Source organism: Oculina patagonica, chromosome 1 (genome assembly GCF_052425735.1).
Source record: "Oculina patagonica isolate OP01 chromosome 1, crgOcupat, whole genome shotgun sequence".
Classification (NCBI taxonomy): Eukaryota; Metazoa; Cnidaria; class Anthozoa; order Scleractinia; family Oculinidae; genus Oculina; species Oculina patagonica.
The window spans coordinates 18,196,719-18,208,751 of NC_135758.1; the positions used below are offsets into that span (position 1 = coordinate 18,196,719).

Genomic DNA, 12,033 nt, shown 5'->3' on the forward strand with positions numbered 1-12,033 from the left:
TTATTTACATATGTTATGAAGAATTTATTTTAACACAAAGGTCCACAATACAGACCACGTTTGAATATATATTACAATCAGTTTGGCAAAGAAGGGTAATAGGAAAGATTGCGATATTATAATTGACTTACAAGAAAGCTTCAAGACAACTGTCCGGGGTAAGCGGAACAGTCTTGCGTTTATTATGGAATGGCGTCTAGTTCACTGGTTACAAAGCTAAAAATCAGGGAATCAGGAGACGTTGCTAAGCAACGTGGCGTATCAGTATGACGACATGCTGACGTGACCGCTTTCGGTATGTTCGCGGAGGCTCGTACAATTTCCTGATTGGTTAGCAAGAATCGGAAAATCTTCGGTCGCTTTTACGAGTGTTCACAGTTAGCACTTGTTTTCCCCAACTGCCAATGCGGCTAATGCCACGAACCAAATAACTTTCGTTTATACTGTACACTCGAGTCACTCAGTTTCTTCTTGACAGAACGCCGCTTCTTTTTACTCTCAGACGCACTCTCATCCGTTTGACTATCAATATCACTGCAGCTAGACTGACGTAAATCGCTCAAATGCAATAACGGGAACTCAGTTGGACTCGTTTTACGCCTCCGTGTTCGTATCTCGCGGATTAATTCGTAAAAGCACTTGTCCACGCCATCGTACTCTGCGGCAGAAGTTTCACCGAAAAACCATCCGTACCTAGTCGCCAATGCCTGTCCTTCCCTCTTAGCGACAGTGCGATGATCTTCCAAGTCGGTTTTGTTTCCAATAAGAAGAAAGGAGGCTGGGCCCTGATTTGCACTATCAAATGACTCTTCCATCATTTCTTTGAAACGCGGAACTGTGATGTAACTTTTCCTGTCAGCAATGGAGTATACGATGATGAAACCGTCTCCAGTTTGAAGAAAATTCTCCGTGAGTTTTGACGTTGAGTTCTGGAAGGACGAAAATGAAAGATAATTAGCCAAAACGAACGATGTAAAAAATGCTTACTAAAGCAGAGGTGACGCTTTTGGTGAAACGCGACTTGAGCCCATTTGTTCAAAAGTTATCGAGCTATATAAACCACTTTTTTCCAAAAGAGAAAAATTGTAAGGAATATTACCACAAGGCAGTAAGGTGTAATTGAATTGAGTTAAGAATATATTGTTGGTACAACCCTGGTACATGAAGTCTGAAGTCTAAAACAGTCCCGTCCGTTTCACACAATTTTCATAAAATGATCCTCAAAAACTGAGACGGTTCTACTTTCACTCTCAGGTTAGCTCCAGAATCTAGTCTTAACAAGATTTTTTAAGAACCATATTTTAAATATCCAAAAAGAAGACATCTTTAAACCATTAAAATTCACGTCTGCTAACAATTGCCTTAGTGCTTTTCATTTTTCATATTAATGGTATGCGTCTTACAACTTTTGCGAATTTTCTGTAATATTTTTCTAATTCTGCTAGCAAGTCAGTATTTTTTCTACGTTAAGAATCTTTTCCTTGTCGTTAACGTCCTGTTTTCTTCTGACCTTCGCGTTCGAATTTTTTATAGTAGTGGAGAGAAGGCCTTACCCTGCAAGCCGTGTCCAGAATATCAATAGTGACTTCCTCACCATCTACTCTCACTGTACGGCGATAACAATCCTCTGAAAGGAAAGGAATAAAATCTTAACAAAGAAATGAAATACAATAACTGTTAGTTTTACTCTGCAGTCATAAAACCGAATAGAACAAGCGCAACCGATGCAGAATTATAAAGTCATTTATCTAGCCCTGCTCGTTTGACGAGCGTTTCTCTTTTTACCCCTTTCCCATTTACGAACATGTTACTGTACTTTCAAGTTATTTGAAAGAATTGTCTTAAAATAGCAAATCACAATTAAAAACAAAATTCATTACATTAACAAGAGGACAATCCCCAATCAAAGTCAAAACAGGGCTAACTAACCAATTGTAGGATCATATTCCCCAATGAATCGATGACACAGAAATCTCACCAACAGCGCTGCAAGAAGAGGAGACAAGGTTGATTTAGTTATAACTGTTTAATCTAATTTCTCTTTATAAAATCATTACAATGTAAGCAGCTTAGTCCTTTGGCGTGCTCGGCTCAAGGGAGTCTGTGCTCTATGGTGAACGGTGACGTAAGCGAAGGTCACTGAAACGAGAGCTAGGCTGGGATAAAGGAAATAATACGCAACAAGAAATAAGTTGACATTTAAAAACTAAACACATTTTCTCAAGTATGTACTTGAAGATAGGTATCGAGACCAAGCCAGTAAGGTTAATTCTACAATTAGTGCCGAGACCAAGTACTAAACAAACGACTATCAGAGTTTAGTGACTACAAAATTCTTACAATTCTCTACGTTATGGCCCCACACCAAGTAATTTTCGTGTATTTCGATTGGTTGAAACAAGTCACGTGAAGAAAGAAGATTTCTAAAGGATGTTTTAGTTAGGTAATACAGAGTTTCAATTCATGGCGTATTACGAATATTTTGAGGTGAAAATTGATCCGTTGGTGGTCTTGATATAATCGGATCATAATACCCTCGGCTAAGAGATTCCTCAAAATATCATAGTTGTCGGCAAGCCCCCGAAAGCCTCACTTATTTTAACTTTTGCGGCCGTATTTCCTTCCGATAAGGCCAAGTGCTCAGTGGTCCGTAAATAACTTCTTTTTAGTTTCTTTTTAGCGGTTTAATTGAACGTTTATTTGTTCGGTGAACTGATTGATTGACCAATTGAACTCACTACCGAATTCACTGATTGATAAATGCTGCCAAGGCAATTTTTCTTTATGTAATCGTGTTGAAAAGCACGATCATGATCAACAAATCCAAACTGATACAATGCCACTTCAACCCGTCTAGAGAACAATACAACACAAAGGCACTCCCCTTAACTCGGCGAAAAGTTAGTGGATAAGCCATCCTTTAATTTCGTTATCTTCTTTTATTAATAAGATCTCCTTTAAGATCTCTACGAGTGGGTTAAGAAAACTTAAGGGCGTGCCTCGTATATCCTGTTTCGCCTTAATTTTGTTGATGGTCATTCTTGTATAAGCATGTAGACCTTGCCAGACAAAAATACTCCTCATAGCTTTCCGTCAGGCGGTGTTGAATTGTGTTTACAGTTAAGCAGAAAAAATATGAATATTAAATAAAACTTGCGGTGGTTAAGAGGAAAACACTGCAACAAAAAAGGGAAATTGGTTCCGTCGTTAAATTCTTTTTAATTCGTCAGTTTTCGCCTGTTGTACTAATTACAACCGATAACGCGTCAAATGACGGGGCAGAAATTGCAAACTCGGTCACCCAGCCATCAATTTCTATAAACATACATATCACATTATTTCAGAGAGCCTTTTATGAAACTGATGAAAGTACAGTTTAGTTGGAAATTCGATCGCGAATTTCTTTGCGCTCTTCTTAAAGACCTGAAGTCAAGTATGTTCTCAATTTGTGACCATGTCCATTTTAAATCCCATAATTAAACATCACTTATTGCGGAGCAAACTTTCCATGACCTTGCTAACAACTGTTAAAGGAGTAATGACATGATATTTTAAGTCATTTTCTGTTACTTTCAAATTGAAGGAAACCTCAAATAAAATAAAGGAGTAATAAAAAATGTGAAAATAACCAAGGATGGTTTCGCCTAACAAAGATTAAGATGGATTACGAATGACAAACTTGAAAAAAATTGCCATGCTTTTCAAGACGCGTTGTCCTTGACCTAGCTCCTTTAATTTCACTTGACGATTACCAAACTTTCAGGGCTATTTCTTTCAGTATTCCATTGTGAAAAGGTCAGTTGCTAACCTTAACTAGATTGGTCAATTCATGCACTAAGAACACTTACAGTTCTGTAATTAGAAATGACTTGAATATTGAAAACGCGAACAACTTACGTCATTTATATAAAACATGAAGTTTTAAGCAGAGGCTATTTCTAAATTATCAGCATTAAAATTATCAACATAAAATTACCAGCATAAAAAACTTCCTTAAACGTTTCTGATCACAAACCTAGTATTTTTCTAGTACATAAGCATGCTGAACGCGTCAAAACCCCGTACATTTCTATGATTGCGGACATTTCGTAAGCAACACTGGGCAGTGGTAGAATCATTTCTTAATCTTCACCCACCATGAACGAACGCCAGAAGATCGATTTATCAACGAGTGCATTCGTATAGGAAACGACTCCCTGCATGTGGAAATCTGAGTTCAAAACGTCTATTGCGTGCAAATCTCTTCTCAAAGTTGAAAACAACCGTTTCTTGTAACACGAAAATCAAGAGACGAAGATGACCTATAACCAACCAAATAGCACAAGTCGTAAAACCTTGCCAAACACTAGCGGATGTAAATAAACAGTGTAAAGCTGACTCAAAAGGGGGCGAAAACCCCCTCACTCTTCAAGCGGAACACATATTTTGTATGCCAGACCGACTCTCCTAAATAATTACACAACTTACACAATGTTCGGATTTCCAAGAAAATCCGTAAACTACTGAATCTTCAAGACCTTTTAACAAACAAATAATAATCAAAACCTCCTTACCAGTTTTCCCGACTCCTTCATTTCCAAGCAAGGCAATTTTGTAAACTCTCTCCGTCATGGTGAGTATCAGCGCCTGGCGGTGAAATCCTCACGCGAAACACAACTTGAAGGAGTAGTAATCAAATCGGCAGACCACTCAACAAACAAACACTAATCCAATAAGTAATAGCCTCTTCGTGACTTATTCTAGAAAGGCTTCCTTTGTACAACAGCTGTTAAAAGAAGAAGCGCTTATTAAAACCTTCTTAATGTTATTCTTGTTACCCTACTCAGTGTGATTATCTGGGATAGACTAAAATAATCACAAATCCCAGACGAATTTAAAACAACAAAAGTGGTCTATGATGACGAGAGATAACTAAGATAAGTAAGATGCCGGGATTTCTCAGCTACAATGTAGATGACAGATTTATTGCGTTATATGCCGATAAATCAATTATCCGTGACAAATATTTTGGCTTCTGCGGTGTCGCAATCTGACTCTTTTTCCGTATCCAATGCTACCTCTTACATAGTTATAACAATAAGCGGGGGTCGAGAAGGAAATGAGAGCAAAAGGTTGCAACCACTTTGACTGAAATTTATTTGAGTGTACAGTAATCGAGTTTCCACGCGCGCAATGAACTGTTTTATTTTTTGGTTTTTAAAGACTCGAACACTTGTCTTGAGTCTGCGATTGTCGATTGTCGGTCAGTGGTGTCGCTAAGCAACAGCCATAAGGTATTTTGAACGCAACACAGGAATGGGGCTCTTTCAGACTGAAGTAAACCATCTTGAAGAAATCAAATGGTATATATAATCCGTCAAAGATATCTAGTTAATAACCAAATCTTGTTACAGGACAGCGCCTCAGATGAGCTCGTATGATCAATTTTTCCACTGTTTTTATTTTTATTAAGCACGTAGAAAATAGTCTTTTGGAATTACTAGTCAATTTTTAAGCAAAAAAAGGGTGTGAAAGTTCTAAATTCCAATTCGACCTGGATACATGCACGTACACTTACACAATTCCAGGTCCTGCCTTAATCAACTTCACTCAATAAACCTATTTGTTTCGATGTCTGTCTTAGCTGGGTGAACTTATACTCTTCGTGACAGCTCGTACCTTGGGGCAATAAACCTCCAACGTTCACCTCCATAATCGAACATTCCTACTTAGTTAACTCCTATTTTTTTGGGTTCCAAAGAACACATGATTTACCTGTTATAAGCGGCATTGCACTTAGCGGTTACCCTTTATTAAGTGGTCACTTATCCAGAATCCGGAAATTTCACCAATCTATCGTTGTTAAGTGTTCTTTTATTTAAAAGTTTCGCGGTCAAGTTTTATACTGAAGTCCCGACAAGCCTATCTTATTGTTTCAGTTTTTGCTATGTATTCATCGGTCACGCACTCTAAATAATAACAAACCTACGTTTTTGACAAATGGATTTTACCGAAAATCACCATAAAAGAAATTCTAGAAGTTCCGATCGCGATCGATCAAAGTTTTTTAAAATTAATTTTCCGGTAAGCGGTTAGTTTCGATAAATTATTTACCGTGCACTTACCTATTCTGACCTTACGAAAGAGTGCGCACAACAGCAATCGCACGTTTTTCAAAGCCGTGAATTTAAAAGTAAGAGGTTCAAAGGTCGCCTTATCTCAGCTGTTATTGCAACACTGCAACATACTGCAGATACTATAAGGGTCCGTAGTCTATATTTCGTGCAAAAGTGCATGTTTACAAAGCGACTTGGCTTGAAAAAGCTAAATATAATTCTTGAGTGGCGGAAGATGAGCATTTAAATATCTATGTAAAGAGTTAATCTTTTTTAATAGTGTTACTTCAATTCTTATTTTAACTTCCTGTTTGAATTTAGTCAAGTAAAACTTGTAAAACGAGAAATAACAATCAAAATAACTAAAATAATTTCATATAGCAATGCTGAAAATCTGTGACTCGTTAACTAAACCGACCTTTCCAGTGATAATGAATCTTACCTTTATACAATTTCAAACTTCCACTGTCACTCAAAAATCATTTTTATGTTGAAGAAGGGAGAACTGTTTCTTTCCGACGGTGTTGGTACTCCTCTGTTTCTGGATCTTCCTGTAGCACGCCGTTATGGGTGAGTTTTAGGATGTCGTAAATATCTAACGCTTCCCCTGATGAATGAAAAAGACAAAAAAAAAGAATGAACTAACCAAAAACGTCGAATTGCGTCCAATATTCGTTAACGCATTTTCGTTAACGCGTTTTCGTTGACGAGTTTTCACTTTACATTTGAAAACGCTGTTCAAGGTGGGGCCAATCGTAACGGTGTGGAAGGCGAAAACGGAGGCTCTTAAGCGCGGCCGCGTTTTTGATCGTATAAACGTGGGCGATAGGCGAAAACGCATCGACAAAAACGCACCAAATAAACCGCATTAGTGCGGACGGTCCTTATGGCTTAGCTTAATTAACAGTTATTCTATTTTTATTCCTCTCTCTGCCAGTCTCTTCTCTCTCGCCTACAGGTTATTACTCTTCAATCAACTTCATAAACACCTGCGCACGCCCAGGAAACGTGTTGACTGTAGCCGCTTAATTTTTTTGGAACCTTTCTCAAGTTTTTCGGGCAACTTCTGTCCCTCAAATTTAGCAAAGGGCAGGAGAGGTAATTTAACAGGTTTGAAAAATGTTGACATGAACAAATTAAATTACACAGGCGGCTTCCGATGTCGTTTTGGCGGGAAAGTCCACCCGCATCCGCATCGTGACAGAAGTCAGGTTTCCCGCCAAAACGTCCATCTTATTAACTTCATTTCTTAGATCCGCATGTAAGATACAATTCCTCGTCCGCTTTTCCTGGCACATCCTTAAAGTACGCAACTAAAACTCGTTTAATAAGAGGAATATGTTTGATAAAAAACTGAATATAGCATTCTGACGAAAGAAACCGTGGCGAACTCAAGACTAAAACTTCTAACTCCTTTCTTTTACGGTTCAAGTATGACACTTTTCAGATAACCGACTTTTAGCAAATGTAGATTTCAAAGGCTAAGGGCTAGACTAGCAATGACATGTCAGAATTTTACCTGTTGTCTTGTTTGTCACGATTTTATTGACATGCTCGGCTTATATATGCATGCTACGCTCTCAATCTCCTCCATATAATAGCCTGGTAAACCCGAACACAACGACTTACTTGGTGAAAAATCGAAAGAGCTTCCAACAGAAAACGACTATACGTGTAGTCCTTGCTTGCTTTACATTTTCTTAGTTCAAAATAACCCCCTCTTCCCCCTCCCCCCTCCCCCTAAAAATGCAACCTAAGTTTGACTAGTGGCACGTCGGAGCTTGGTCCACAACAGGGGGTGAGTGCCTGTGACGTCAAACCCCCCTTGGGGTCCCGGTCTTATACAATACAATTCTGCTAGACTGCTTTGATGTACAACCAATTTCTCAGAATGGACACAAAATGAAATGTATGAAAATAATTAAAGAGAATTTGTTAATTAAAAAGTTAATTAAGACTGCCAGAATGACCTGCTGTGATATATGTTTTGTATTGTATAATGAAACAAAAGTGTACCAATGTGTTTCTCAGACAGGGCATTTGGGTTATTCCAAACATTTGCTCACAGAAATGTCTTTATTTAAGCACAAAACAAAAAAACACTTGGCTACAAGTTAATTTATATTAATCATTTTCTTTTGGCAAACACAGCGACATATTAATTACAGCACTTAGCTTTGCATGCAATGTGTCAACAAGCTCTTTTAACTTGCACACACAAAGTGCAAAAGACATTTGCAAGAGTTAATTGTGCTGGTTGAAAGCGTTCTACGTTTTCTCATCACAAAAGATTAGCAATAAATTAACTGTTGTTGACCTCCCGAGGGCAGGCTATCGTTTCCGCGATTAAATGTTTATTGTTTAATGTTTGCTGTTTAAAACACCAAAATCTACAATAGATCTAGCTATTATGAAGACTGCAACCATGCCCAACAAATTGATTCTGACAATTTTTTTTAAATATCATTTGCAAACAGGCTCCTGTTGCAAACAATAATTTTAAATTATGTAAGTTAACAAAATCTAACCTTGCGCTATTCCTTGTCCCTTGTGGAGTCCCAATGGGTTTGATGGAGTTTTACAGTCCAGCGTTACTTCTTTACGTAGCACTGTGTCTATATCAACAGCACTAAAGAATGCTACCGACTGCAAGGCAATGAAATACGTGACAGTTAAATAGATGTTTACACAGGTAACTGGGGTTAACTGAAAAACCGCCGTCTAGCCAACTGAAAAATTTACGTCAATAGAACTGCAAGTGACCAAGCGACAATGAAAGTACGTCACGTTGCGATGGCAACCAGAACATCATGCTAACCAAGAAAAACAAATTCAGATGAATTGATTTTGAGGAGGGGGCGTAAAGAAGGGGGGGGGGGATGTTCTTATAGCAATACGAGTTTAATGCTTGTGCGTATGCAACTAGTTTTTAAAGCCGGGAGAAAGGTTCAGCTTCCCGAAACCAAGGCAAAACGGAACAGGTTAAGAAAAACGTAGGCGTTACCAGGTTTCAATCTACAAATAACTGATTTTATCCCAGAACGATCCTACAGATACTTTCAGACTTGTTGTACCCTGCACGAGAACACGTACCGGCATGACTCATGCTGGTATGAAATTTGGCAGTGAGATCATGAGTTCAGGGATACAATATAATTTCAGGAATAACAAGAATCAACAGAACTTTTTCCAAAATAAAACTTGGAAATTATGACATTTTAAATCACAAGCCCATAAAAACTGTAAGTGATATTATGATCTTTTTAAACTACAGCTCACAAGACGAAGATTTGTCACCTGTGGTAGATCGCTCATTCCCAGTTTGTGCGCGAACATTGCCCTGGTGAGAAGATTGGTAATTTGTAGTGCCAGAGCCGCGCGGTACTTGTCCTTGCTTGAAACCAGATAGCGAACCTGTTACGATTTAACCAGGAAGATATCATTGTGTGATAACTGCAAGAAAAACATGGTCCTAAAACCGATAACCCAATGTTGTCTTTCTAAAAACTTGCGATAAATTATAAATAAGGATTATCCCAAAAACATTCAGAGAAATGAACTGAAATGCGCAGTTTAAAGGTGCAACGCAACAAAACATTGTTTCTCCGACAAGTTTCACGGAGTATGGGCGAGTATTCACTGTTTTCAATCAGTGAGAAACAGAAATATCTCGTCTTGCATTGTTATCTGATACACAAAATTCATCACAATTACGTGTAAATATTCCACCTTACGTCATGACGATAACATAAACAAAACTTCGGGTCCACTTAAGTAACAAATGCTGATTGTCTACTGACCTCGTCATGTATGCTGATACAGAAGCGTCCATCAATATTATACTTGGTGAAGAGCCACTTCATGCAAACTAGCATGAGGTGTAGATAATCTACAGCTGAGCTCTGAACAACCCAGTTGACCCGACTTGTCATGAACTAGCAAGAAGGAGAAAAATCAATTGTCAAAATGGTGGAAAGAAAATGCAGGGTTTCTCAACGCCTTAAAGGAACTGTGTCATGAAGTTTAGCCAGATTTTCCAAAGAAATGGCCACCAAATTCGGCGAAATATAAAAATAACCGCTTAAAACAGTGAAGGAACATTTCAGTAACACAGCAAATACATAAGAAGGTACGGATGGCCAAAAGTGGAGAAGATTGAAACGGATTACGATATGGGTACTTGAAACACTGTTAGGCAAGAGTAAGGCTGAACAGTTTTCAAAGTTAATCTCGTTTCAATTGTAACTTAGATCCATAGAAGTAATCTCTTCGCCAACATTACTTTTCATAGCGAGTATTTGGCAGAAACTTAACTCAGCCGTGACACAGTTCCTTTAAGTAGTTTGTAAAAAGGTCCAAACGTCTCCTTTGTCTGTCTGTCTGTCTGTCTGTCTGTCTGTCTGTCTGTCTGTCTGTCCTGGGTCCATGTTTCTGTGTGTCCATCTGTCTAACTGTAACTCACCTCAGTGCCCACAGCTGAAGGCTCCAGTGATCTGCTGATCCTGCAGCCCAGCACAGGGGTTCTCGGTTCCTCTGACTGCGCAATGCTCTCCAACTTGTTAAACATCTCAGACTCACTACAGATAACAACACATTCCATGCATTCAATACAGAAACCGACTATAATTTGTTTGACTATGTCTCTTAATTCCCATAGAAGTTTGCTTAGTTGCACAAAGGACAAGACAACTTTTCTTGAAGCCATTAACCTAACGATAATCAACAGAAGGTGAATCTTTAAATATCACTCCAGGTTACAGTTACGAAAGTGTAACACCGAGTCCAATACCAGAGAAACTGGTCCCCTAACACGTACATACTCACTCATGGGAACAACAAGTTCTCGATAAGAATTCTGTCCCAAAGAAAACCAAGTCCACAATTTTCTACAGGGATGTGGTGGTCAGCCTAATCGCCTGGTGTAAGGCTTGCTTTTCTTTCCTAACCTTAACACACAACGCCAGGCACGGAGCAAGGAACCAAAATCGCGTTAAATTAATACGAACGTATTTATTAACTGAAATTATACCTTCCTCCACACCATCTTCGGCCACTGTCAATGCTGTTTGTAGAACTGAAAACAAACCAGAAACACAGTAAACTTATTTGTGTTGTAATTCCAAGTATACTTTCCTTCCCCTCCCCCAGAATCTTTAATTGTTTCGCTGTTGGCACGGGTGACAAAAGTTTGAGACGCAAAAAGAAGCTACGGCTATCAATTTAAAGCAAATAAAAGGTCAGATCCGAGGTCAGATGTTAGTTAACTAAAAGAAACAAGAAAATATTTTAATTGAACCATTTAAAGGGGCAATGTCACGGTAGTTTGAGCCATTTTTTGTGTTCAATTCCAAATGGAAGGAAACCTAAAAATAACAAATTTCTAACGTAGAAAAATAACAAAGGGGTAATAAAAACGCGAAAATAATCGAGGATAGTTTCAACTGACAAAGATAAAGACGGAGTACGAACGACAAACTTGAAAAAAAAACTTGCCAGTTTAAGTTGAGTTTTTTCAAGATGCGTTGTCCGTGATGTAGCTCCTTTAACAAAAAGATCGATGCAGGCGCGAACCTTCACAGCGGTCAAACGCAAAAGTTGACGTCACATCCGGTCTTCGCCGCCTCGAACTTTCGACTTGAAAGTGGGCAAACTTTTGTAAGAAATTGTTAAAGAAACAGTACGGTAAAAGAACAGTTTTAAGCTGGGACACTCAGTGGAGATGAACTATTAAATTTTCAATCCATAAGCGGCGTATAAGCCTTAACTTTCCAGGGACGGCGTTAACTTTTGGGTTTAAAGCGAAAGTTTTCGGAAAATTTAAGAGTTTGTATGGAAAATTTTGGCGGGACTTACACAGGAACTGCGCACTCGCGCTGCGTTTGACCGCTGTGTGGCGCGAACCACACTGCAGCAGTATAATAATATGTGGTCAGGGGGA

At 38.6% G+C, this 12,033-nt stretch overlaps 2 protein-coding genes across 2 annotated transcripts in view; both read right to left on the reverse strand.

The window, feature by feature from the left end:
* LOC144660066 (GTPase KRas-like) lies at positions 1–4,758 on the reverse strand. The gene is made up of 4 exons (XM_078520625.1): positions 4,554–4,758; positions 1,930–1,986; positions 1,554–1,627; positions 1–929 (listed from the first exon to the last, which is right to left on the reverse strand). The coding sequence occupies exons 1-4, from the start codon at positions 4,609–4,611 to the stop codon at positions 411–413; spliced, it is 708 nt and encodes a 235-aa protein (XP_078376751.1). The 5' UTR covers positions 4,612–4,758; the 3' UTR covers positions 1–410.
* The window catches only part of LOC144659845 (DNA polymerase subunit gamma-1-like), a 26,870-nt gene continuing 19,465 nt past the window's right edge, over positions 4,629–12,033 (reverse strand). Inside the window, exons 15-21 of the mRNA XM_078520374.1 lie at positions 11,125–11,169; positions 10,558–10,672; positions 9,896–10,030; positions 9,393–9,509; positions 8,624–8,741; positions 6,538–6,702; positions 4,629–4,765 (exon numbers count right to left, since the gene is read on the reverse strand). Coding sequence (XP_078376500.1) covers positions 6,581–6,702; positions 8,624–8,741; positions 9,393–9,509; positions 9,896–10,030; positions 10,558–10,672; positions 11,125–11,169 — 652 coding nt within the window. The 3' untranslated portion in view covers positions 4,629–4,765; positions 6,538–6,580. The remainder of the gene's footprint in view (positions 4,766–6,537; positions 6,703–8,623; positions 8,742–9,392; positions 9,510–9,895; positions 10,031–10,557; positions 10,673–11,124; positions 11,170–12,033) is intronic.